Raw genomic sequence first — 27,796 nt, 5'->3', positions numbered from 1 at the left:
TTGCCACTGATACCAAGATAGGAGATCAGGCCCATAGGTCCTTTCACGGAAAGATGAGGCTCTGGGGTCCAATCCTCCAATCTTTGATCATATGATAAGTCCCATTCACTTCAAAGTGACTATGCACATCAGTGTTGCAGGATCTGTCCTAAATAAAGTAGAGCTGGTGAAGCAGGTCAGGTAAAACAAGGACTGCCTTTGAGAGCCTTGAAGGGGCTCTCAAAATGTAAAAGGTATGTTTATGTTTCAAGAACTACCCAAATCTTGGCCTAGAACACAAACCCATTTTTAAATGTTCAGTTTACCCCACACTCCCACTTTTCTACATTTTTTCATATCCTGATTTTGTCTGGGCTCAGAAATGGAAAGAGTAAAATATAGAGAGGCTGCCACGCTGGCTGATTTCTTGACCAAAGTGGTCTGGATAAGCAGCTGAGTTTTTGGTTGCTTATTGAAACCAAACTGGCTAAGCTTTGAGGTTCTCCTGCATATAGGAAAATGGTAGCCAAAACCAGGGCTACCTGCAGACTCTGACACTGCTCTAGTTTTAATCCTTGTCCAAGTCATCTTCCTAGTAGCCCTTTGTGGACACATGTAAATTATGTAATTGATCAGCGAAACAGAACCACCCCAATGTTAGTATTTATTCTGGTTACAGAAGGTGCAAAAATGTTTCTCCCATAAATAAATAATACAGAGCTTGTCAACACTGCCCAACAGTTCAGACGACCGATGTATGAATAGCTGTGTGCACTAAAATGCTTCCCAGTAACTCCTCTTGTGTTGATGCTGCAGGCACAAACTAAAAGGTGTCTAGTTTGTGTTAATGTAGTGCTCTTCAAACAGGACTGCATTAATGGGAAGTAGAAATCTTTTAGTTCATGCCTACAGCCTCCAATTTTTCAAGTGACTGTGCAGCACTTTGGTGCACAATACTGTTCACACCCCCTGTAGCCCAAATATTGGTGCAGTGTAGATGCAGCTTACTTGAAGACATTGGAATGTAGGTGAATAACAAAAGGATGCTGATATCTGACAGTCTGAGTTACTTTTATTTACATCAGTGGCATGATCTTGCCCTCAACTAAGTTAATGACAAAACTCTCACCATCTTAAATATGAGCAAATGAAGGCCCAGGGTGTTACCTTCACAGGATGTGCTAATAATTACAAAGAATCACAAGTTAGTAAGACACATTTTATACTATAAATTAGTAAAATCTCTTGGTTACAATAGAGGAGAGTTCATTAGTTTGTTAGTAGCCATGACAGAAATGAAACTGCCCATTCTATCCACAAGCATTAGGGACAGGAGACTCTATGGATGAAATCGCTTCCCTGGGCTATATGTTAAAATTCTCTTTTGCTAGGCACTCTCAGTTTGGTTTTCTTTGCTGGAGGCTGCTCTTCATTTCCCAGTCCTAGAAACAACTTGAATTGCTTTGATCCATTCTGTACGCTCCACAGGTGTGGCTGCTTGCAAAAAATAGTGGACTTCATTTGCTGTGATGATTTCAAACAGGTTGGTGTCAACGTCATGCTTCTTGGCTAAGAGGTGTGGGAGGGGAGGGAAGAAAGTAGCAAATTACAGAAGTGAATGGAGAAATTTTAGCCCATGTGTACAGCGTTTCTGCTTCTACAAACCATGCTGGGATTTCCTTCCTGCTACCATTATCACTGACTCTGCCATTACTAGGAAAGACTTCTCAAATACCAAAAAATCACATCTGTGAATAGAAGCCTCCCCCTGTGGAATCAGGAACAGGAACTACTAACACTATAGAATGAGAGTGACACATTTATCAAGTGCTAAGAGCTACATCCGACTCGCCCACAAGTCACATCTGTGGTGTGGGCTCAGTACAGCCTCCAAAATCAGCCGAGCACAGCTATCTGCAAAGAAAGGAAGCTCAAACAACCCCAGACTGTAATGCCTCCATGCATCCTTCACCCGTGGCAGAACAGCTCTCTCAGGAGCCAAGTACCCAATAGCCAACCTTGCTTTGTTACAAACAATCCATCCCTCAAAGGAGAGGAAGAGCTATGGAGTGGCTGATAATGTTAGTCCTTGCAGGATTAACTATGGTGGTTTGTCCCCTGTGAGCATTTCCCCTGATTTCAGAAGAGAGTATGAGGTATAGATTGACTGCTCCTTGGCATAACCCCTCTTGCTACAACACTTCCCCTCCAGAGTCGTGGTCTGCAGTAGCCCTGAAGTTCATGGGGCCTTGTGCAGATTACCTCAGCGCAAAAGCCAAGTAGAGTTAGCCTAAGCATATGACAAAATATGCATTTCCCTAACTCCCTTTAGCTCAGTCTTTCTTCGCTGCAGACAAATTAGCATAGCTGTGGAGACCCAGTGCTGGGATTAATGCTGCTGACCTGATCCATTCATGATGAATTGTGAATGGCTTATTTCTGAGCCAGGATGTTGTATGACTACATCTAGATGTGTACGTGTACTGCAGATACCACACTGCTGTTTGTGTGTGTTTCCTTACCATCTGGTATGTCTTCAACAGCTGTCACCACACAACCCCTCAAATGAATCGCTCCAAGTGGATCTTCTCCCTGACAGGAATGCCAAACAAAACAGTCATTGGCATGGTTTAAAATCCAACACATCTGCTTCTAAAACTGTCCAGATATGTCTGACTGGAGCTCTTCACTGGAAGCAGGGATGTATGATGCAAAAGTATGGCACAGATCGATGAGAAATGGGCACAGTGGGACAGGGCAAATCTGCATGTGGATGGGGGAGCCCCTTTGGAATACAGGCTCCGCTAGATATTTTGGAGGATCCATTCTGAGCTCAGTGTGCAAGAAGAACGTAGAGATTTGTACAAAGTGCAAGATCTGGATTGACTGGGCCCTTCAACAAATAGAAGCAACACACCTGCAACATTCAGCCAGCAGATGCAGTTCCACTCAACATAGTTTGAGAAGGGGGCTTGTTCAAAAAAGTCCTTCTCTACAGAAGGACAACCACTATCACAGACATGGTAGGCCAGATTCTTGTTTACACTCTGTGCAGCTCAGGACTGTAGTGGCAAGTGACCAGGGGAGAATTCTCCTTGTGGAGAGAAAATTTCTGCTGGCACAAACCTGAAAGAAGCAGCTCTTGTGCCCTAACACAGGCCCATTCCAGCAAAGGGGTTGGCAGTGCACTGGGGGGTGTGGCAGAGCAAAACTCCTCTATGCCGATCTTCACTTGCTCTAGGCCACCCTGACACCACTAGGGCTTGGCCAGCATAGGATCAAACAGATATAACTGGTACCTTACTGAACCCACCCCTGCACTGAGATCAGATGCAGGGAAGCATGGAGCGCCAGGAGCCAAATTAATCCCTGATGTAAGCAGGTGCAGCTCCATCGAGGCACCTACTTATATTTGGGAAGAATTTGTCCTACCGTAATTATACAAGAGACAAAGTATCCTGGCTCAGGCTAACACAGAAAATATAACAATAAACAGGCTGACTGTATTTGATTAACTTGTTTTTATGGCCTAACAGATTTTAACAGATTTTAATCTAGTCTGGGTGTGTAAACAAAAGTGTATTTGTGATGCTGATAAATCAGGTGCCAGCTATTGCCAAGGCTGTAGGCATCAGCTGAGCACTGACGAATTCATAGCTGGAAACTAGACCAGCTCACCTGTATCTTAGTATTGTTCAAGTTCAATGTTAGACTTATAGCAATGTGTTTAGTGTTTAGACTCTATAAAATGCTTGTAAATTGCTGCATGCATTAATCTTACTTGTAATGTCTGTATCCCTTCCTTTAAGGTAATATGAAAGTTTTTCTTTCTAATTGTAAGAATGCCTCCTCTGAATCTGTGAACCTAGGCAGGAAGAGTGTTTTCCCTGCCCTTCAAGAAGGATGATCAAGACTAAATAGGTCATTTTACGACAGAAACATTGTTGATTGCCCCATCCACCCATGAAGATGTTACATGCAGGAATGCTTGTCCCATCACTTTGAACTCTGGGGGAAGGGCATACAAAGATGCTCACAAGAAGGACCAGGGCTGGCGCTTCCATTTAGGTGACCTAGGCGGTCGCCTAGGGCACTAGGGTTTAGGGGGGTGGCATTTTGCCACCCTCGGCTGCAATTCAGTGGTGGGGGGTCCTTCCGCACTCCGGGTCTTCAGCGGCAATTCTGCGGCAGGTTCTTCACTCGCTCCGGGACCCGCCACCAAAGTGCCCTGAAGACCAGGAGCGCGGAAGGACACCCGCCCCTCCCCGCCGCAGAATTGCAGCCAACTACTGGGAGCGCGGAAGGACCCACACCTAGGACGCCAAAAACCCTGGCGCCGCTCCTGAGAAGGACTGGTTATGTCCTTGCTGTTTGGACTTTCACAAGGGCTGGAGCTGAGAAACAAAAGCAGATATCCCCAGGATCAACCTGGGTTAGCCCTAAACGACATTCCATAGACAGATTACTACATCTCTGTCACCTTTTTGAGCCTAAGATTGTAACTCATTGAAGCAGGTAACATATAAGCACAAATCTGTAAATAACTCATTTCTTTCTCACAGTTAATAAATCCTTAATTCGTTTACTATAAGACTAGCTATCAGCATGGGTGTGGGATCTCAGGGACAAATTGATCTGGGATAAGTGACTCGTCTCTTGGGACTGGGAACAACCTTAATATTTTGTGATTTTTGGTGTAAGTGTCCATTTATCACTAAATCCAGCTTGCCTAGATGGCAAGAGAGACTAGAGTGCCTAAGGGGATTGTCTGTGACTCCACGGTTAGACTGTTACTGGGATCCAGGAATTCACATTTGTTACTGGGGTGCTGAAATCTAATTGTAGAACACACCTGCACTGTGGAGTGTCTGTCCTGCTTTTTGACAATCTGCCCTGAGGCTGGCACGCCCAGTCATGAACCACTGCAGACAGCCTGACAGTACTGTTAATGTGATTAATCCCTGGCTAAAAGGACAGATGCAGGGAAGCACAGATTGGCACTCATGGATGCCTCTTTCCCAGGTCCAGGAACTTGCACTCAGCCACGCCCACCCAGCACATGTAGAGCCTGAGGTTCTTTGCTTATCTAGAGAACAGCTAGAGTTAGACAGAAGCAGCACAAGTACTTCCCCCATGCACACATGCTGCCCAAACACTCACAAAGGAACATTCCATTCACCAGTCCAGCTGGAGATCAGGTCTTTTAGAAGCTCTTGAATGATGCTGGTAAAAATATGGACAAAATCACTCACCCCAGCAGGATCATAGTAGTGAAGATATGCAGGGTCCTCTCTTAGGATAAACTTTCTCACTTTCCAGTTTTTCCTCCGATGCCCCTAAGCAAATTTACAAAAAGTCACCTAATATTCTGCTTTGTTTAAAAGGAATCACACACATAAGAATAGGAAAATATGGCTGACAAACTAATGTTTTGGCCTTGATATAGGGGTGCCTTCAATGAAGGAACTTACACTAGATAATGTTTTCAGAAGTACATAAGTGAATTAGGCACCTACGTGAACTTGGCACCAAAATTAACTTACGCTTGATTTCAAGATTTCATTTAGGTGCTTTTTAAAATCTTACCCAATATCTAATTCGGTAGCTAGTTTTCCTGAGTGTTCAATAAGAAAGTCACACAAGTAGATACTATTATCCACTTAAAATAGATCAGCATTTTTACCAGCCATAACTACAGTCTTGGAAAACAGACATTCAAGGCAGAAGCAGCAACACTCAGAAACGGTGGCCTCTCACAGTCCACGGTGACTTGGAGTGGGTTGATCAAAACGAGACTAATATTAGTCTATAGGGGCTGTCAGGCATCATTTCCTCCCACTGTTTCAAAAATATTTCAGTTTCTCAAGTAACTATTGCTGTTCGCAAGGAAGTTCTTTACTCACTGGATATTGACCAACAGTGGTGAGTGCCGGGAAGTGAATAATGGCAGAAATGTGGTGAAGAGTCACATCCCTTTAAACAGTGGATGCAGTCTAACAGAAGGCGTACAAATGACATGGCCAATAAGTACTCGGGCTCCCTGCAGATGATTTGTGGCACCATTCACAGACTCAGATCTTCAAGTAGTGTATCTATGTTATCTATGCATTCATTATCATCATAATCATGACACCTATCATCATGTGATCTAAACACCAACTAGAACTAGGGAGCAGAAAAGGTGACCAAAAAGGGGCATTTCTGTCTCAGTTCCTCCGGAGAGGGGACTAGGGACTGTTCCTAGACAAAGAAGAGGCATTATACCACCCAGCAATGATATCCAACTACCTGTCTTTTAGCTTCTTATACAGTCCACCACTCTAGTACCTAAAACTTGTTACTGCAATGAGCTCTGTGTGGGCAGAACTAAAATTTGTATTAAAGTTAATGTTTAAAATTGAATAGACACAAGTTAAGAGGGAAGGTACTGTACAGCTGGGGTCAGGCTTGAGTTATGAGGGATTACAGGGATTGCAAGGGTGAAGAGATACATACGTATCACATAACCGGCACAGACCCAGATTGGGGTGCAAGAGTTTTTAAAGTGTCAGTGGATAAGTGGGCTCTGGTACGCCAATCATGGAATGTATAAGGAGTCCAAGTCAGTAGTGAATACTGTACATGGTACATGGGTGGGGTGCGTCCCTTGGTTTGCCTGCACAAAGCCTCAGTGAAGTCAATGGGGCTCTGGGTGGGTGCTGTGGTCCGCCCCCAGGGAGTTCATTGCAACATCGGGGCCTCAGTGTCTCAAAGGATATTGCTATGAACGACTTTGTAGTAGCTAAACCTGCATGCCCAGAGGGGGTGGAGGATGAAACGGATCTGTACAGTTCTAGCTTCTACGTTCCATGGCTTCTGATAATGCTAGGTCACTCCTAGAATCACTGGCTACTTACCCTACCTGCAGCCCCACCAAAACCCACTCCTTGGAACTTATTTGGTTTACCCATTTCTATGACTAAATATCACATTATCTTCCTTTGAAATGTGCATGGGCTTTCATAGATGTATGGAGCATGTCACATTGCTCCAGGACAGGGCATCATATTTTAAATGTTGGCCAAACTAAGATTTTTGGTTTCAGTCAGTTATCTGAGGGTGATCAATACCTAATCTCTTATTCCCACCCTGGTGTCTCTTGTCACATTGTGCTGCTGCACAGTGTTAATGTCACTGAAGAACCCTGATCCTCTCTGACTGTTCTGCTAGTATTCTGATTGCCATTGTCTTCCTTCAGTGGTGTCATAAGGAAAAGGTTGTTACAAGGAGGAGGGAAAAAATTGTTCTTCTTAACCTCTGAGGATAGGACAAGAAGCAATGGGCTTAAATTGCAGCAAGGACGGTTTAGGTTGGACATTAGGAAAAACTTCCTAACTGTCAGAGTGGTTAAGCACTGGAATAAATTGCCTAGGGAGGTTGTGGAATCTCCACCACTGGGGATTTTTAAGAGCAGGTTGGACAAACACCCGTCAGGGATAGTCTAGATAATACTTAGCCCTGCCTTGAGTGCAGGGGACTGGACTAGATGACCTGTCGAGGTCCCTTCCAGTTCTCTGAGTCCATAATTCTATGAAAAGCTATTGTAATTAGGTTGTATATTGTGTATAGAAAGGAAGGTATCCTGGGGAAAGTTATTGTCTCCCTTTCAGAGAGGGGCATCAAGTACATGGCTTGTCCAGGGACACATAGGAAATCTCTAGCAGAGCTGGGATATGATTCCCCCCACTTTGCAAGGCAGTGTGGTCTAGTAGGTACAGTTCTGTATAACGAGACTGGAAACCTGGGTTCTAGTCCCACGTGTTTTACTAACCAGCTGTGGCTACTCCTCACGCAGTTTGCCTATCTTGTCTCTTTAGATTATCAACTTTTGGAGGCAGGATCTGTGCCCTTTCTGGGTGTATTTATAGCACCTCGCATGATGGGGCCCCGAATTTGATTGGGCCACTAGGCACTACTGTCATGTAAATAACAGCAGCAAACCTTGGTAACTTGGACAAAAGTACCAGTGAATCTCAGCAGAAAGCATCTTTGTACAAAGTGAGTCGGTTCAAGAACATTCTGAGAATGATCTCAGCTGCTAAGTACTCATGTAACAGCCACCACCTTGGCCAACACACTGGAGATGGAACCAGAGTTCTCCAGAGCTAAAAGCACAAACTGCTACAGCCTGAGCTAAAGCACTGTTGCTAGGGGCTAGCCCAGGGATCGGCAGCCTTTGGCAGGTGGCCTGCCGACATAAGTACCCTGGCGGGCTGGGCAAGTTCACCTACCTGCCGCGTCCACAGGTTTGGCCGATTGCAGCTCCCACTGGCCGTGGTTCGCCACACCAGGCCAATGGGGGCTGCAGGAAGCAGTGTCCAGTATGTCCCTCGGCATGCACCGCTTCCTGCAGCCCCCATTGGCCTGGAGCGGTGAATCTCAGCCAGTGGGAGCCGCGATTGGCCAAATCTGCAGACACGTCAGGTAAACAAACCAGCCGGCCCGCCACGGTGCTTACCCTGGCAGGCCACGTGCCAAAGGTTGCTGACCCCTGGGCTAGCCTAACTCATATTTTCTGTGGACTGACACAGAGGGGGGTCTGTAACACACACTCATAATGTGTTACATTCAGGTGGCCCAGCTTAGCTCCAAGCTCTTGAGAAGCTGCTGGATATATTTTATTCTTGTATTTCGTTGACTTCATTCCTGTTGTAAAACAGCAGAACGAGTGAGATACTGACCTGCTTCAGTAAACAGCCCTGTTTGACCACTGTGCCTCTGAACTCTTCCTTCAAGACCACGTCATCATCACTAGAATTCCCTTCACAGAAGAACCCACTGTCTGCCTGTATGAACACAAGGAAAAGGACAACCTTCAGTAACCACGTGATGCTGGGGGTTGTTTTCCTGCTGAAAGGAGGTCAGCTTGTGCTTGGCTTATTATTTGCTAGCCATGAGGCCAAAACAACCCTTTCTCTGGAAAATCTCCCAGAAAAGCCAAGAAACTCTGAGTTTCAGCCAGCAGAGTTCCCACAGAGTCACTCATTGAATGTGAGGGCCAAACGGGCATAAGGCCAGGTTCTCTGTGGGATTTCAGGACATTTGGAGAAAGCTGGAGCTTTGTTCTGCGTCTCAGTGCCCGTACGCTACTCCCTGTTGACCCCTTTCTTTCCCTATGATAATAAGGCTCCCACCATTCCAACCAGTGTCTGCTCAAAACCTTCCCTTACACTGACTTTCAGTGTGCAGAGTGGAACTCATGTAAGTGCTGACATAGCCAATTTCCTTCAGGCTTGAAAAGGAAGGATGCTAGTGAGAGCTACCATCACCTGGCTCCACTACCCAGCCATGCCCATTCCCTCCTCTACAGGCATTCACGAAATTTGGAAAAAGCAGGGAATGCAACTGCCTAGACTTAACCTCCTTTCCACTTCCACCAAGAACTGGCCACTGCGGTCCATATTCTGTACTTTTCTATTCCCTCTGTGGAGTTTTGAAGCCAGCACTGACTTAACTGTCTCCAGATGCCTGAAATATTTGCAAGTTCCACAGCAACCCTGCAATCAGATCCATGTGATGCAGTTTACTGAAACATTGCACAGTTCAAAAGATGCAACTGCAGAGAAATAGAGTTATGTGGCTCATAGACAACCATTACATGTTATACTTCATGCAACGGCAAGTTAAATGCTGACATGTTGTGATACCGGGCTTTCTTGATGCCCTGACCTACTTGCATGTAACAGAACTGGAAAAAAGCTGAAACAGAATGCAATAGTGTGAGATAGGTGTGGTCCAAGCACAGGCCAGGGAGCCAGGAATTTGACTGCTAACATTGCCTTAGGCAAGACACAACTTTTCTGCCTCAGTTTCCCCATCTGTAAAAATGCCCTACTTCATAGGCACTTTATAAGAATAAATGAATTAATGGGCCAAATCCACAGTCCTTACTCAGACAAAACTCTTATTGATGTCAAGCTTTCCACCACAGATGTGATTAGTGTAAACAGAACTTATAGGAGTAAGAGCTTTTAAATAACATTATTTAATAGAAACAATAATTTGTATATGTGACTCAGTACACCAAATGACTTTAAACATTGTCTAACATGAGTGGTATTTCATGCTTTTCAGATAACCAGCTTATGTCTGAAGTACTCTATTAAATTAAATCCATCAAATGTATGGTTACCAATCTAGCTCATCTGAGATGATCCAAGCTAAGTGGAAACAAAATATTAAAGAATGAAGCTTTCCTGTCTGGTAAAGGTTGGGTGCGACCTGCTCCTTCTGTCGACTGAGTCATGTTCGGTGACTTTACTGACAAAAATCACTTTGTAACACTTCACTCCTCTGAGAAACTCCTGAGCAAGCCCAGCCCTATGATCAGTTAATGGGATTCTTCTCAGGCTTGTGTATCATCAGCAGAATTGTTAGCTAAGTTCCAGTGGCGGTATTTCTATCACGGGTGAGGATGTGTAAGACAGAAAGAATGCAGCTTGACTTTCAGGTCTCAAATTGAGTTTACTGAACTGGCTGCTAGGACAACCATTTTTAAAAAAAAACAACAACTTTATATTGGGCAATTTCATTCTGGAAGCCACTGAGAGAGAGATAATAAACATAGCCCTCCATCTTTACATAGTCACTTTCCCAGGATTTGTGGGACTGAGGACAGCAGTAAGTCTGGAAGCCCATGTTCAAACTTTGGAAGATAGAAGAACATGCCACAATACTCACAAAGTAGTAATAAGCATCAGGTAAATCAAGGAAGGGGGTGTCCGTCAATCCTTCAGCAGCACTCTTGGAAGTGTCCCCAGCTGCCTGCAGGTAGCCTTCATTTAATAGGGAAGAGGCTAGCATGAGACCCTCCTTGCGATTTCGGATAGCGTTGTTCGACACTAGCCAATCAATCACACAACTACCTAGTCACAAGATAATAAAACGAGATGTGTATTAACAGTTGTTACACAAGAAAATAACCATGACAAGACCTATTAAGTATACAGAGGCGATTGGCCTGCTCTCTATGTTCATGAATCTGATATTTCAAAAGACAAACATGACAGGCTAACTGGGTACATGGCAGCGTACTCTTGCTAAGCTGCACCGTTAGTGCTGACCAGCTGACTCATGGTAGCAAGGGTAGCTCATTAACTGTACCCTAGACAGAAAGGAAGTGGGACTAGTCAGGGGAGACAGAGTGGAGCTGACGAGTCCTAAGTGAGGAATCCTAGGAACAGCCAAGCCTGGGGAAAGAGATTCTTTGCAGTTACTTTGCTAAAAAAGCAGTACCCCAGGGAAGGGGTGAGTTTTGACCCTTTCCAGCACATTATAGACTTTGTCTTGGAGCAGGATGGGAGCCCTGCCTACTCACTGGGTAGTTTTGCTGATTGGAGCCAATACCGCACAGAACCCCTTTAAGAATATTTCAGTGGCCTTAAGGATTTCATGATACTGTGGATGAAACGAGCTGTTTCAATTTTTTTCTCTCTCTGATCACATTTTAAAACAACAGGCACAATCTGTTCCATCTGTAACCACCTCCTACCTGGCCTATGGCAGATGCTTCTGAACACTGCAGCAATCCACTTTCTACTGATGGAGAATGCTTCCAACAATTGTTCTTCTCTGAATTTTATATGGCTCTGGCTGGGCCCTACACAGCTCAGAGATGCTGTGGCGTACACTCGAAGTGTCATGAGTTGAGCCCTACTGTATATTCCATTGCCTGGAGCACTTTAAATGGCAAATGGGGAACAAATGCTTGTTACCTGTAAAGCAGTGATTGAACACTTTTTTGTCTTTTTCCAGCTTCAGTTCTTTTACTCCTTTGTCGGAGTCCTTCATTGAGAGATACAAGGCGCTGTGTGTAAAAAGGAACCATGGGAACTGTTAGGAACTAGGCAGGTTTTAACTCTTTGGCATAATAATGCAGTGCTCACTCTGTACTGGGGAAGTGCCTCACATTCTCTTGGCACGGTTGCCTCTCCAACACAACAGCTTATTTGGCTTAAGCCCAAGGAAGACAATTGACTGCATGGAGCCTAGTACTTTTGGAGGCCTCCCCAGCTCACAATCTGATTCTTGTGCTGTCTTCAGCAGCAGGCCTGGACAGGAAAGTCCACAAGGCTCAAGGTTCCATTTGGGCGACAGAACAAAATGGGGAATCAATAGTGTGAGCAGAGACACAACACGCTCCAAGCACTGTAGCAAAGCTTCACAGAATGGCCTCCTTCCTGGACAGCCCTCCTTGTATTAAGTTCCTCCTACAACTTCTTCCTGTCCTGTCTGGGAACTGGAGGATCAAGAACTTTATGAGTCTGATTTATTGACAGAATCCTCATGCTTTAGAAGGCCCTGTAATAGCCTCAGCAACTCATGGTCTGATTTCCCTCCTCCAGAGCACCTTTTGACATGCCCTAGATAGCTCCATTGCTTGAGGCCCCTGAGGTGTAGAGCCAGCCTGCTAGCAGAGGAAATTAAATTATCTCGGCCAAGTCTTGAGGTTTCTGTTCAGTTGTTATTCAGTCCTTTATCAGACAAATCTCCCACTGAAGCCTACAGAAGTTAGCCCAAGTTCAGGACTGGGCCTTGTGCAATTTTGTCTCCCACCAAAGAATATCCTCAGCACAACAGAGAGCACCTTGTATTTATTTTTTCTGGAAGATCATATTCTGAGACAAAACCGGTTTCCCTTAGTTTTCTAAACATTAACAAATGGATGCCATATTTCCTTGCCTTCGCATATCTTTTACTTTTCACTAGATTTGGGTTCTCTGACAAGCCACTTAGTCTGGAAAATATTGCTAAGAGAGCAGGCTGGAGAATGTTCCGCATGGAACCAAAACGTTTGAACATTTTTGCAAAATGGAATAGTATTGAAACATTAGCATTTTGATTTAGGGTCTCTCTCTCTCTCCCTCTCCCTTCCTCCTTTCCCCCACCCCCTGAAGTGAATGGTGCATCCACCCTGGACCTCAGAAACCTTCCCATCAAAAAAATTGTTGAAATCAGTACTTTGAAAATGTTCCAGCCAACTCTAATTGCTAGCCCATTTCTGCAGTGCTTTATGCTTTGGCTTGCTTGTTAGATAAACTGTAAAGACTAAACTAAAGCTAGTTCTTCCAGGGAGATTAATAAGCAAGAAACTAGAGATGCAGAAACACCTTCCTTTTTCCTATGTCTTACTCTCGCAATCATCATCAGCTGCTAGAGCTTAATTAATCTGTTTGGGCATGTAAAACATACCATATGAAACATTACATGATTAGGTTGATCAGAAAATAAGGTTAACTGGAATTATCCTGCTTTTGTAGTGCAGTCCCTCTGTCTCGGCTAATTTCAATGGGATCTGAGTTCTGCCCCAGTTGCAGTGGAACTGGTCAGAGGAATATCTAGTCACCATCTCCTCTCCTCTCCCTGTTCTCTATTCCTATTACTCCAGTTCTCTTGGCATCTCTGCCGTCTCTGGCTTTCTCCTTTCCCAGAAGTGGCTCCCTCTTCCCCCAGTGCAAAGCACCTCCTTCTTTCTTGTCCCCTACCATGACAATTTCCTATCCATCGTTAACTTATCACAAGCTAAGTGCCATCCTCACAGTTCAGAGGCATGTAGGCTACCACAGTACATTATGGTGCACTCTTAACCAGAGTTTGAAAAGGCCCATAATGCAACGTACACGTATAAATGAACTCAGCGACTATCATCCAGCAGCAGGCAGAGACCACATCACCAGAGCCCGAATCAGTGGCAGCCTGGTTAAGCCAGCAGATTCCTTTAAAGCCAAGATTTTTAAAAGTGACTAGTGATTTTGAGTGCCTCCATTGCTGAAACATCTTGAAAGATGCCTGATTTTCAGCTGGCAGGTGTGCAGCACTTTCTGAAAATTGGGCCCCTTCAAAGTGTCTCCAAACTGGGCTCCCAAAAAACGAGGCACATAAAACCACTGGCCGCTTGTAAAAATATGAGCCTAAAGGTCATGAGTAATAAACAAGTCTAAATACACCTTATAATTATTATTATTTTTATGATCATTATCCCATCTTCCCCTTCCCCATCCCGCTGCACACTGCTACATCTTGTTTTTTAGGGGCCATTGGCATCAATGGGAGTTTTGTCATTGACTTCAAAAGGGCCAAGATTTCACCCTTTCATTTGTAAGTTATTAGGGGCAGGGACTGTCATTTACTCTGTGTGTTACAGAGCCTAGCGCAAAGGCCCCGGACCCAGTTCAGAGGGCTAGGTGCTAGACAATGTAAATAATATTAATAAGTTATTTTCAAAGTTATGGTCTATTTTAACAATGGAAAAAACTATGAAGGACCATTACATTCTATCACCTAGACTCCTTTTCTAGGCTTTGCTGAGCTGATGCCTACAGCTGTAAAGTAGACAACTGTGTGGTCCTTGTTAATTCTATCGTTACTTGTACCTTCAGCAGTGGCGGCTCCGGGCACTGGCACGCCAAGCGCGTGCCTGGGGCGGCAAGCCATGGGGGGCGCTCTGCCGGTCGCCATGAGGGTGGCAGGCAGGTTGCCTTCGGCGGCATGCCTGCGGTGGGTCCACTGGTCCCGCGGCTTCAGCGGACCTCCCGCAGGCATGCTGCCGAATCCGCGGGACAGGGGACCTCCCGCAGGCAAGCCGCCGAAGGCAGCCTGCCTGCCATGCTTTGGGCGGCAAAATACCTAGAGCCACCCCTGACCTTCAGGCAAGTGTAATTCATTTCATTTGAAATCAGCTTTGGCTCTCACATTGCAGCATGCAAAATAGAGCTGCTTGCCATGCATCCTATTCCCTGGAAAGGTTTTAGTATTGCTTTGGGATGCTGCATGTGCATGTTACTTATATTTCAGTGGCTACTGTACGTATGTTTTAGTCTCATTATGATTTAGAAATGACCCTCCAGTGAGCCTCATTGCCTAGGAGGTGGTCTTCAGCAATTACAGTAGCAGGTCAGGGAGACAGAAGACTAGCCTTGCCTACATGGTAGTGAATCCCTTCCAAAGAGCTCAGGTTGATGTTACATTATCTGACTCTACTGTCTGCTCCGAGCTGACGGAATGGAATGGGGAAAGAGATGCATTATACCAGACCTCAGATTGATTGTTTCAGGCAGCCTGATGGACTTTCTGGTGGATTTTCTGGCGAACCTTTGGCCTCCTTCGATGCACTGAATAGCCTTCCTGATATCCCGCACCCAGGCATCTCTCTCCTCAAGGTAGGCGGCTTGGAAAAAATGGTCCTGTTGTTTGGCTGTGGTGAGCTTGAAGACAAACTATAACAAGAATAAGGATTTTTAAAGGTGTCTTTATGTAACCAGTGGGTTACAATTACACCAGCATCAACAAACTGTACAGCCTCCCTTGACAGGAGCTACGTACAGTGTCCTGAACACATGATTAAAGCAGAAACACTCTGAAGAGATAGCCAAGCAAACAGTGCAAGTAATCAGCTCCTTGTATTATTATAGACTGAGCATTTCTGACATTCATACCAGAGCCAGGTTATGTAGTACTGAAATAACTAGTCAGGTGCTACACCTACTTTACAGGTGCAGAGAAATCCTTCCCCACCACCCTGTGCATCTATAAAGTAGCTGGAGAAGATTCCAGACTAACACTCCTTCGAGTACCAGATGGAGGGTTTGTCTAGCATGCCCACCAGCGCATCACAGCCCCAGGAGACATGGGCCTTATCTTGAGCACATCGACCTCAGTGGGTAGACTCCCATTTGGGTCAGTAGGCTTTGGATCAGGCCCATCGTTTGCTGCCATAAGGAATTATCAGGTCCTGACCTTCAATATTATGTACTATTAGCAGGAAATAACGGTAGTAGAAATATGGTGCCTTTTGAAAGGAGCAGAAAAATGTGCATCAGAAGATATTCCCTTGAGCCTGCGCAGGCAGGATTGCCCAGGGACCCTCTGCATAGCCAGCCTCGTTTCACACTCCCCACCATGAATAGCTCAGTAACAGCAAAAGCAGTTTTTGCCCTAGACTTTCATCTGCCTTTAGGAACGTGTAGGGCTAATTTTTAATGCAGTTACTCAGGGCCGGCTCCAGGCACCAGCTTAGCAAGCAGGTGCTTCGGGCGGGCACTCTGGAGCGGGGCGTCACGTTCAGGTATTCAGCAGCAATTCGGCGGAGGATCCCTCACTCCCAGTCAGAGCGAAGGACCTCCCGCTGAATTGCCGCAGATTGCGATTGTAGCATTTTTCTTTTTTTTTTTTGCCTGCTTTAGGAGGCAAAACCCCTGGAGCCGGCCATGCAGTTACTATATAGTTACTTAGGTGTCACATCAAAGGGAGAATAGATCTCTTTAAAGCAGAGTTAGGTAGAAGTAATAACATCAGTTTGAAAAAACTCAAGAGTGGATTGTTTAATTGATCAATTTAAATATTTATTCTGGTCAACGTTCCCAAGAGATATTAACCTGATGGTCATCCAGCAATATTCTGTAGGCATTTCATCAGTTTCCATTTTCTCTAAAATCTGATTTTCCATAATTTAATTACAGATTGGATGACCAGATGTCCTGATTTTAGAGGGACAGTCTCGATTTTTGGGTCTTTTTCTTATATAGGCTCCTATTATCCCCAATCCCCTGTCCCAGTTTTTCACATTTGCTGTCTGGTCACCCTAATTACAGAGTAAATACAATGGATGCTCAATCAGATTTATTAATAACCATCTACATGAAACTTTGTTACATTCATGAGCAGGCAGTACTGTATGCCTTCGAAAAGAAAAGTACAGACTGAAAACTGCACATCTAACAGCTAAATGCAGTGAATCCACTGAAATGAAACTAATATACTATAGTAAATACGATAATAAATCCACATCTACCAATGTAGTCCACTGAAATCTACACATGTAAATGACCTAGCTGCTGCCTCTCGGGAAGGTGGATTACCTACACCAGTGCCACTGTTGCCTTTGAAGTGTAGACAAGCCCTAAATCCAAACAAAAACATAATCCTCTCCTATATGAGATCACTCCCAGGTCTCAAAGTAGTCATCTCCAAAGCAGTGGAACAAACAGCCACATCCCAACAGCAATATACAGTACATGTCAAAAATAACAACAAGCTAGACTGCTACAGATCCCTGTATGGAAAAGCCACACTAGCAAACTAGCACACCACCGTATAACATACCAAGTTAAGGCAGGCTCTTACCAAATAGAGAATCAATTACCATAACCTGGAGGAGAAAGCTAGGAGACTCAATGTACCCTGTGTAATCCCAGAGAAGCACAGCTGTTCAAACTATTAAACAGCTGAGAATTTAAAACAGACATTTTCTACTCCAGTGTATAAAGTATGAAGGAGGATGAAAAAATTATTTCCCAGACTGTCAGTAGTGAAAAGCCCTCTCATAAGAGAGCAGTGAAGAAAAATTTGCTATAACTTTGAAAGAAGAGAAACAGCAGAGATAGCACCACTATAAGAAACAATGTGTGAATAAACCAGGATCGTCAATAGTGGTGAATGAGTACCTGGGATGGCCTAGATCTGGGGTTCTCAACCTTTTTCTTTCTGAGCCCCCCTCCCCCGAACATGCTATAAAACCTCCATGGCCCAGCTGTGCCACAACAACTGTTTTTCTGCATATAAAATCCAGGGCCGACATTAGAGGGGAGCAAGCAGGGCAGTTGCCTGGGGCCCCACATCACAGAGGGCACCGAGAAGTTAAGTTGCTCAGGCTTCAGCTTCAGCCCATGGTGGTAGGGCTCAGGGCCCCACGGTACATTCCCGACTAGTGGGGCTTTGGCTTTCTGCCCTGGGCCCTAGAGAGTCTCATACTGGCCATGCTTGGCAGACCCCCTGAAACCTGCTCGTGGCCCCCCAGGGGTCCCAGATCCCAGGTTGAGAACCACTGGTCTAGATAACATTTAGTTCTGCCACGAGTGCAGGGGACTGGACTAGATGACCTCTCGAGGTCCCTTCCCGTCCTATGATTTCATATTTCTATGATATAAAATCTCAACGCACTTGGTAAAACTTCATTCAGGGCAGATTTTTCCTTTCACATATTGGCAAATGCCAATAAAGGATTAATAAACTGAAAAAAAAATAAAGTGTGCTTGTAGCAGGGTGGAGCCCTGCTCCTGCCCTGAAGGGGTTAAAAACAGCCCTGGGGAGGGGCTGTGGCTGAAGAAAGCAGCCTTTAGGCTTGGCTGATTGGGGAAGTGGCTGCAGCTGGGGCCATGCCCCAAACTGAGCAACGGGTCCTCATAAGAAGGCCAGGGGAGCTAGAAGCAGTCAGTCTCTCTCTAGCTATAGAGGGAGATGGGCCTGGCTGCTGGGAGTTAGAGGTAAAGTACCTGAGGGGAGCAGGGCTGAGGACAGGCTGAGGAGCGGGGGAGCTCTAGCCTAGAAAGCCCCAGGCTGTGGCCTAGCATTAGGTCAAGAGTACTGGGGGTTGCAGAGGGCAGCCCAAGGGGTAGGCAAAGGTAGCAGGTCCAAACCCCTTTGCCTATGATGAGTGGCTGATACTGCAGTCTGCCCCAGTGAATGGAGGTTAGATGGAGACTGGGCAGTAGCCATATACTGAGGCAAAGTGGGGATAGAAGGTGGGGGTCCTCTGGGAAGGGGAAACCCTAAGAGAAAGGGGTGACTGCTTGGGGGCAGCACTCCATGTAAAATGGCACTGGGTCCAGGGAGGGACACAGGGCCAGAGGACAGGTGGATCACTGGCCTGCAGAGGGTGTTCTGGAGCTGGAACTGAGCTAATTCCCAGAAGTAACCAGCAGGAGGCATCGCGGCGATGAGTCTGCTCGTCTACAGTGCTGCTAAGCTACTGAAGTTAATCAATGGATTTCATCTTTCTAGGTGCTGATTCAGGAAAGCATGTCTATTCAGGACAGCTGAATAGGAGTCCCTGAGACATAAGCACCTGCATACATTTAAGCACATGCTTATGTGCTGTTCTGAACTGGGCCCTACTGAACAGAACTTGACTTGAAGTTGGTATAAGTTGGGAATCAGAATAAACTCATTCCATTACTTACAACAGTTTGGGGGATTCAGGGACAACCAATGTGTTTTCAAAAATCACCTTAGCATCAGCTGTCTAAAGTGAGTGGATGCAAGCAGAGTTATCAGCCGCTGTGCACTGGGATAATTCGCACAGAAAATATAAATGCATGTTGCCAATTGGAATTAGGCAAAAGCTGAAATATTGGAGGGGAAACTCAGGGCTATTCCAATTCTTTTTCTGGATAATAAAGCTACAAAATGCACGTTCTCCAAAGTGTTGCATTTGGAGCACTAAGTGTTTATAGCCAGATGATTAACTTTTGATCATATTGGTAAGCAGCTACTTATAAGAATAGCTGGTACTGCTCTGGTGAGTAAAGGGTGTGCAGTCTGGCCCTTTGTTGTTTATTCAGCTGTTTGAATAGTGTCAGATTTCATCATGGGATGCCCTCTGCGAGCTGCTCTGCAAAGCTACCACAAGCTCTGCCTGACTTAGGGGCAGGAACTGATCTACAGACCATTGAAGTCAATAGAAAGAATCCCTCTGACTTCAGCAGGCTTTGGATCAGGTCCTGACCAGGACATTTTATGTACAATGGCCCAAATCCTCACTAATTTTTCTTCCATTCTCTCTCAGGCAAACTCTCAGTGACTAGACTAGGGCTTTACCTGAGGAAGGACTGAGAAACAAATTGAGTAAAAACCTCAAGGGCTATCCATGCAATCGCAGGACTCATGCTTTTTGGACATAGCAGATGAAATCCAGGCCGCATTCTTACTATCACTGAGGGTCTGATCTGAAGCCCAGGGAAATCAGTGGAAAGATTGACATCAGTGGCCTTTGGATCTGGCCCTGGACACACCATTCATTCTGCAAACATGTATGTCCCTAAGGCAGGAGAGACATGTAGCTTCTAGCATGGCACTATAACATCTGCACTGGGCATGAACCCAGTTTCCCTTGTGAGCTATAACTCACCATTTCAGTACCTCCTGGTAGAAGATGTGGCGTTGTGCCAATGGAGAAAATGTTAGTGCTAATCCAAAAAGCACAGATTCAAAGCAGCAGAATTAAACATTAAAAAGCCGTACATGCAGGGATCCATTATTTTCTCTTCTCTCTGATGCTTATTAATTAAGATCTTTTCTAACACTCTCATCCTGTTCTCTAGTCATATGTGCAACCAGTTATGACATTTTCAGACTGCCTGGCTTTCTTCCCTATTTGAAAAGCAGGTGATCCGGCTAAAGCCAATTAAAAATTCAGTCTGTCACTAACCCATAGCGTACGAATGGCAAACCTTTGGGCATAAACAGCAGAAAAGATGACTTCTCAATCAATTATACTGGAAGGTGGAGAGTTCACAACAATGCTTTTCACGCACACCCAAATCACACCTCTATCCATGAGGGAAAAACCCTTTCTCTCCCTTCTGTTTCAGGTAGCTGGTATATCAGCCATGTCACTTTAGCAATAATTAATTTATAATACCCCTGCTCTTAAAAAAGACCCTTAGGGTCTTTTATAGCTACTGGAGACCTGTTTCACATTCAGTCAGAGATATGACACCTCCAGCAGCAGAGTGCCCCCTTCACCATAAAGCTACGTCTACATTACAAGCTGGGGGGATGATTCGCCTGCTCATACACACATTGAGCTATCACAAGCATAAATAGCAGTGTTGCCATAGTAGCATGGGTAGCAGCAGCAGAAGCACAGCTGAGCAGAGTACATGCCCACTGGTTTGAGGTGGGCTTGTACATGGACATGAGCAGGGGAATCATACCTCTAGCTCATAGTGTAGATGCGGCCTAGGTTTCATCACCACTTCAGTACACATTCAGACCACTGAATCACCAGCTTTACTTCTTGCAGCATCCTGAGTTTTCCTCTAACGTCTCCCATTCACATACTGAGCAGGCCTAACCCTGCTTACTGAGCTTGTGAGATGTGACAAAATCACAGCCAAAATAACATAACCTTGTAACATTTTATTGCCCAAAGGAATATCATGAAATATTTTGTCAGCCATCTAGGGAGGAAGAAGGGCCCAGTTGTTAGAACACTAGCCTAGACCTTGCTAGACCTGGGTTCAATTCCCTACTCCACCACAGACTTCTTGTGTGACTTTGGACATGTCACTTAGCTTCTCAGTGCCTCAGTTCCCCATCTGTACAATGGGGATAACAGCACTGCCCTACCTCACAGCATAAGAACATAAGAATGGCCGTACCGGGTCAGACCAAAGGTCCATCTAGCCCAGTATCCTGTCTTTTGACAGTGGTCAATGCCAGGTGCCCCAGAGGGAGTGAACCTAACAGGTAATGATCAAGTGATCTCTCTCCTGCCATCCATCTCTACCCTCTGACAAACAGAGGCTAGGGGCACCATTCCTTACCCATCCTGGCTAGTAGCCATTTATAGACTTAACCACCATGAATTTATCCAGTTCTCTTTTAAACGCTATTATAGTCCTAGCCTTCGCTACCTCCTCAGGTAAGGAATTCCACAAGTTGACTGTGTGCTGTGTGAAGAAGAACTTCCTTTTATTTGTTTTGAACCTGCTGCCTATTAATTTCATTTGGTGACTCCTAGTTCTTGTATTATGGGAATAAGTAAATAACTTTTCCTTATCCACTTTCTCCACATCACTCATGATTTTATATACCTCTATCTTATCCCCCCTTAGTCTCCTCTTTTTCCAAGCTGAAGAGTCCTAGCCTCTTTAATCGTTCATCAAATGGGACCCTCTCCAAACCCCTAATCATTTTAGTTGCCCTTTTCTGCACTTTTTCTAGTGCCAGTATATCTTTTTTGAGATGAAGAGACCACATCTGTACGCAGTATTCGAGATGTGGGCGTACCAATGACTTATATAAGGGCAATAATATATTCTCAGTCTTATTCTCTATCCCCTTTTTAATGATTCCTAACATCCTGTTTGCTTTTTTGACCGCCTCTGCACACTGCGTGGACATCTTCAGAGAACTATCCATGATGACTCAAAGACTCTTTTTCCTGACTCGTTTGCAGGATTGTGAAGCTAAAGACTGTAAAGTGCTTTGAGATCTACAGATGAAAAAGTGCTGCGTACATTTTATATATATAAATTATTATTCAGTGGCTGTAAAAAATACTTACCATCCTTTTGCCAAAATCCTGACATGGGCTACTGATAGAGCTTCCTTTCAGGGGGATCATTCCTTTGGGACTGTTGTCAATCTTCTTCTTATAGAATTCAATTCCATCATCTAGGAGCACTACCCACATTGGCTTCCAGGTGTTAAACATACTTCCCTGCATTAGATCAAATAACCCAGTTATATTACATTTTCTCCATTCAAGATTTGACCTTCTAAAAAGAGACACTTTTAAATGCCCTTCCAAGGCAGATCTATCATAACCCCCATCATGTTCTCCATTAGTTGCTCTCTTTCTACAACCATTATTTCCTCCTCCCTGTAATCCCACTAACATGCTTCTCCAAAATTGCATCGAACAAGTCAACCTGCATTTTTTCCCTGTATCTGTGAGATTTTATCACACAGACCAATGCCTTTCTTCAGATGCTATTTTTTGCAATACTTTAAACAATATTCAAAATTTCCACCCCTGGCTGGTTTACAGTTTAGGCACTGAAATGAAGGCTTCATGCTACGAGATTGTAAGAACCTTGGGGTTCTTTCTGTTCTATATTTGTACAGTATGTAGCGCAATGGGGCTCTGGTCCATGATGAGGGCACCTGGTGCTACAATAAGACAGCTAATAATTAATAATAATAATTAATCGTACAAACTGCTGGGGCTTCTCAATTCCCATTGAAGATAGTGAGAGGGAAGGGTGTTCAGCACCTTGCAGGATCAAGCTCTCTGTGGATGGATCTTCAGAGATGCTGAGAACTCACAATACCCAGAGAAGCTGATGGAGCTGAGCATCTCTAGAAAATCATATACCTAAATCTGGATTTAGGTGCTGGTCTTGAGTTACCCAGCTTTGAAAACTGTCGTTTGCACAGAAACAGACATGAATTAGTCAGCTAGCCCGGCCCCATTTGTTACTGCTTAACCATTAGCAATATTTTGTCACTTTTGTTGTACCCAGACCACCACCGGAAAAGGAAATTTCATCTGACCATATTAAAAGAGGAATATTTGACTCTAGGGTTTTAGTTCAGCTTTTAAAGCTCTATTTCCCGATACTAAAGCACAACGATGATGTGTGATTTGTAACTAGAAGTTTGGGTGATTATCGAGGGCCTGGTCTAACGTACATTGAAATCAATGGCAAAACTCTCATTGATTCTCACAGTGCAAGATCAGGTGCTGTATGGACTTTTCAAAAGTGACCACTGAGTAGAGATGCCTGAGTCTTTGGGCACCCAGCTTGAGACACCCAGGGTCTGATTTGCAGACGGGCTCCCACAGCTCCCACTGAAGATGGAAACCCAAAAATTAAGTGCACGAATTCACAGACTGCTTTTGAAAAAGTTGGCTTTAGTCTCTTTGAAGAGGAGCCTATAGCTTTTTCTTTGCAGTCTGGCCCTAAGGCAGAGCTTGAGTAACTACCACCGATAGACCCCAAGACACAGATCACACCCACACTGAGGGAACGCTCAGGGGAGGCTTCCACTTCCTTTGTGTAGTATGAGGCAAAGAGTCCACCCTGCTGCGTGGAGGGTGCGTTTGGATTTGACAGCTGCATGTTGTGCTGCCTCATTTAAATGTTGTGTGTCTGTGGCAGTGGATTGGACAAGAATTTCTTTTAAAACAAAGCATTCCAACATAACACCCTCCCCTCCCCTGCCCATCCTAGCCCTCAGAAAGCTTGTGGTATTCTGAATCAGACATGAAGTTCCATAGTGGAGGGGGAGCTGATTATCATGGGACTTTCTGTGCCTGCTGACAATGGGACTTTCTTCCACATCCAGTACTCTGCTGCAGAAGCAACCTGTTCCTGGTATGGACAGCTATGGCTCAAATAATAGCCCTTGTGTGGGCTGCTCTCTCAGTCCAGGCTCCCCAGAGATCTACAAAAAAACAATGGAAACAGGCCACCACATTCTGGCTAATATAAATACGTGGTGAGAATTTAGTGATTGTGTAAAGAGCCAAATTGACCTGCTGGCTGACTTTTTTGGATGGGGAATAAATCAGAGTCAAATTGGGACGCAGAGTTAAGATCCATGACTTTGAGTGGCCTTTTGTCCACTGTCATATCTTCACTCAAAGTGGTGCCATCCCAATAGTTTTACTTATAAGCAAATGACCATAGTGTTTGGCAAAGACCAAAATCTGCTCCTCTTATACAATGGGGCTACTTGTACAGCAAGCGATTTAGTGTGAGTAAGAATATCAGACTAAGGTCCATAGTCAGCAAACACAGAGAAGACAAAATTCTTCTTGCCTGTGACTACTCAGGTGATAAAGGCAATCACGATTTGGCCCACAGTCTCTTGAAACTTAAAAGAATTCTTTCAGTTACCCAAAGACCACAGTTAAGATGGTTGTTTCCCAAATATCCCTGCAAGATGAATAGCAGCTTGAAAAACAGTTTATGTAACAGTCTCCTGCAACTTCCTCCTAATAGAACTTCTCCATTCTTTAACATCCGTAGCATTGAATGATAGAAAATGATTATTCTCTCCTCTGGAACGGTAGAACCCACAGAAATGCACAACTTCTACACTATCAAACTTAAAAATACAGGGCCAGGTCCTTGGCTGGTGTAAATTGGCACTGATGTCAAGGGAGCCATGCCAGCTTATGCCAGCTGAGGCTCTGGCCCACAACAGTATTCATAGCTGATAGCAAGGAACGAGGGATGGAGGGTGGCATGAGCTCATCCTCCATTTGCTTGTGTATGTGAAGGGCCCACCTGTACCTTTGGGAGGACAGGTATTTGCCTTCACTTTTTAGGAGGCCATTATTGAAAAGCCCCAACTGAAAAGGATCATAGAAGTCAGAGATGAAACAGAGGGGGCTTGCTGTCCCAAAATTAAATCAGGAGTGAACCAGTGCTATGATTTCCTTGGCTGAAGGTGCTCTGTCGTGGGATGCACAATAGATCTCTCACTGTCTGTCTTTAGGATACAGCACAAGTCCCACGAACACCAGAGTTATGAATTGACCAATCCACCACACACCTCACTTGGAACCGGAAGTACGCAATCAGGCAACAGAGACCCTAAAAAAGGAAATACTGTACAGTATTGTAAAATACTGTGTTAAACAGGAACTACTGAAAAAATAAAGGGAAACTTTAAAAAAAGATTTGACAAGGTCAGGAAACTGGTTTTGTGCCTATTTCATTTAAATTAAGATGGTTAAAAGCAGCGTTTTCCTGCTACATAGTAAAGTTTCAAAGCTGTATTATGTCAATGGTCAGCTGTAAACTTTTGAAAGAACAAGAGTTATGAACATTTCAGAGTTACGAACAACCTCCATTCCCCAGATCTTCATAACTCTCAGGGTCTACTGTATGGTGACCAGCAGTGATATACCCTGGCAACTGGCCCAATAGAAAGATTTTCTTGCCTTGAGTTACCCATCAAAATGCAAGGGAGCACTATTTGCACCGTGCTGTACTCCCAGGAGTAGCTAAATGTAGACAGAGATGCACACCTCTTACACGGCAAGCAGAAATACCACTGCTGTCCTTCACTAGGAAAGGGCAGCTAAACTCCTCACCAATGGAGACTACTTGGAACTTCTATGGGATTAGCACATTTCCTGGGTGTCCTGCTCCCATCCATTCCTCAGCTGGCCCCACCCATTGAGTGTGCTGCATTGACCAGCTCCAGGCCCTCTGTTGGAGTATGGATTATGGGTTGCTTGCTCTACATTTTGTGCCACTGGGATGGCAGGCTGGCTTTGCCAGCAATGAACCGGGCCCCCTGCCTTCTTAGGATTTTAACAGTGCCACTTCAAGGTTGCTTTAGATATTTACTTTCTTACATTTACAACAAAAATGAAAGAGCCAAGGAGAGGTGGAGATGAAGCATCCCAGAAGCTCAGTTCAGCAGGAGCAGAGCTCTGGTCCCACACAGATTAGGGGCTCCACCAGGCCCAAGTTCTTTTCTGGGTTGAAGACCTGTGAAGCCGAGATGCTTCACAGAGCAGAGATCATCTAGCTGGAGTTTCTCAGGGGGGCACAGTTGCTTAACTAAACTGCTTAAAGCTAGTCTGATCTCACAAGGGCACTTTAGCAGAGGTATGCCCTTATGATGTGGATCCCATGGCCAAGAATCTCTGCTCAGAGGTGCAGAAGCTCCTATTCCAAACCAGTTGCTCTGCTGAGGCTGTGCCTTAGGCCCCACTCCCTGCCTTCAGGCTGGGGTGGGGAATGGGTCCAATCTCACCAGCTCCCCAAAAAGCTTCCCACATGAAGCCCATTCACTTGACTCAGTGGGGTATGTTCATTTCATTGCATTTTTTTTCTTTGTAACAAAGGAGTCCACTTTCCCAGCAAAACCTTTAACCTCGGGTACACCCTGAGGTTAAACCCAACGTAAAGCCCAAAAAATCAGCACTATAAGAGCGGTAATGACATGGAAAGTTGTTCATAAGATCCTTTTGTCTTACACTAAACAAGGACATGGTCCATTGCCGAGTTCATCATCATAGTACAGAGCCATATGTCCTCAAACTGGACATGATCATTCAGCCAAATTTTTTTGGATCTGTGTTTAGAGTGCTCCATTAATGCATATAAAATGCATATTATACATAGAAAATGAGTTCGTTTTACTTTATAGTAGACTGAGATAGCATTGGAGGGTTAGCTGTGGACCTGTAAAAAGGGACGGAGAGTCCTGTGGCACCTTATAGACTAACAGAAGTACTAGAGCATAAGCTTTCATGGGTGAATACCCACTTTGTCAAGCGCGTCTGACAAAGTGGGTATTCACCCATGAAAACTTATGCTCCAATACTTCTGTTAGTCTATAACAGGGGTAGGCAACCTATGGCACACTGATTTTCAGTGGCACTCACACCACCTGGGTCTTGGCCACCAGTCCGGGGGGCTCTGCATTTTATTTTAATTTTAAAAGAAGCTTCTTAAACATTTTTAAAACCTTATTTACTTTACATACAACAATAGTTTAGTTATATATTATAAACTTATAGAAAGAGACCTTCTAAAAAGGTTAAAATGTATTACTGGCCCCGAAACCTTAAATCAGAGTGAATAAATGAAAACTCGGCACACCATTTCTGAAAGGTTGCCGACCCCTGGTCTGTAAGGTACCACAGGACTCTTTGTCGCTTTTTGAGAAGATATAGTTGCTACTACATAGTTACAAGTAAGCAATGCTGAATTAATGCCCTGCTTGAGAAATTAGTTGATCACTTGCTTGCATTTTTCATGAAAAATACAGAAAACATTTTTTTTAAAAAGCAAAATTAAAGTTTCCCCATCTGCTCAACTGATGTCAGCCCTAACACTTGCCTGTTGCCTGTTTAGAATTGCCCACCTACCTTCTTAACCAGGTAGCCTTCTCTTATCTGCTTTGGTTCTCTCTCCATGCTCAAGCCAATCCGTTTTTCAGTACTGACAGCGCTGGCAGTTGCAACGTGTTTGACAATAAAGGCTCTTGTGGGCTGCCTTTTTCTACAGCTGTGTCACTTGTCGTAAGTTCCTCTGTCTGTTAATCACATGAAAACGAGTCTATTTCCTCTTATGGGTCAAGAGATTAGAATAGGGAAATGCAGAACTGTGTGTTTATTTATAGGTTTTCTTTGCAATACTGTAGAGAGCAGATTCATCAAAAGTCCAAATGCAGTAAAATGCTACCAAACAGAAGAAAATTCCTATAAAATAGAAAATTCTAAACACAAATCCAAAGAACTTGA

At 44.5% G+C, this 27,796-nt stretch overlaps 1 protein-coding gene across 1 annotated transcript; it reads right to left on the bottom strand.

Moving 5' to 3' along the window:
* Positions 1-1,033: 1,033 nt before the first annotated feature.
* Positions 1,034-27,539, bottom strand: PLEK (pleckstrin). Its single transcript, XM_050952207.1, has 9 exons — positions 27,422-27,539; positions 22,085-22,240; positions 15,052-15,233; positions 11,733-11,824; positions 10,699-10,883; positions 8,700-8,804; positions 5,232-5,315; positions 2,502-2,571; positions 1,034-1,548 (listed from the first exon to the last, which is right to left on the bottom strand). Exons 1-9 carry the CDS (start codon positions 27,467-27,469, stop codon positions 1,409-1,411), a joined length of 1,062 nt encoding a protein of 353 aa, XP_050808164.1. The 5' UTR covers positions 27,470-27,539; the 3' UTR covers positions 1,034-1,408.
* Between the last annotated feature and the right edge of the window lie 257 nt (positions 27,540-27,796).

The sequence above is a fragment of the Gopherus flavomarginatus genome, chromosome 4 (assembly GCF_025201925.1).
Source record: "Gopherus flavomarginatus isolate rGopFla2 chromosome 4, rGopFla2.mat.asm, whole genome shotgun sequence".
NCBI lineage: Eukaryota > Metazoa > Chordata > Testudines > Testudinidae > Gopherus > Gopherus flavomarginatus.
Note: the sequence above shows the minus strand (reverse complement) of the source record. Positions and strands in the feature narration are given on the sequence as shown.

What these genes read in the sequence shown, in the direction of transcription:
- PLEK (XM_050952207.1), bottom strand. Translation starts at nt 27,469, where the DNA reads ATGGAGAGAGAACCAAAGCAGATAAGAGAAGGCTACCTGGTTAAGAAG. An exon ending in GTTCAATCACTGCTTTACAG is followed by an intron (nt 10,884 to 11,732) that starts GTAACAAGCATT and finishes TCTTGTGACTAG; the next exon opens with GTAGTTGTGTGATTGATTGG. An exon ending in AGGGCTGTTTACTGAAGCAG is followed by an intron (nt 5,316 to 8,699) that starts GTCAGTATCTCA and finishes AAATTTGCTTAG; the next exon opens with GGGCATCGGAGGAAAAACTG.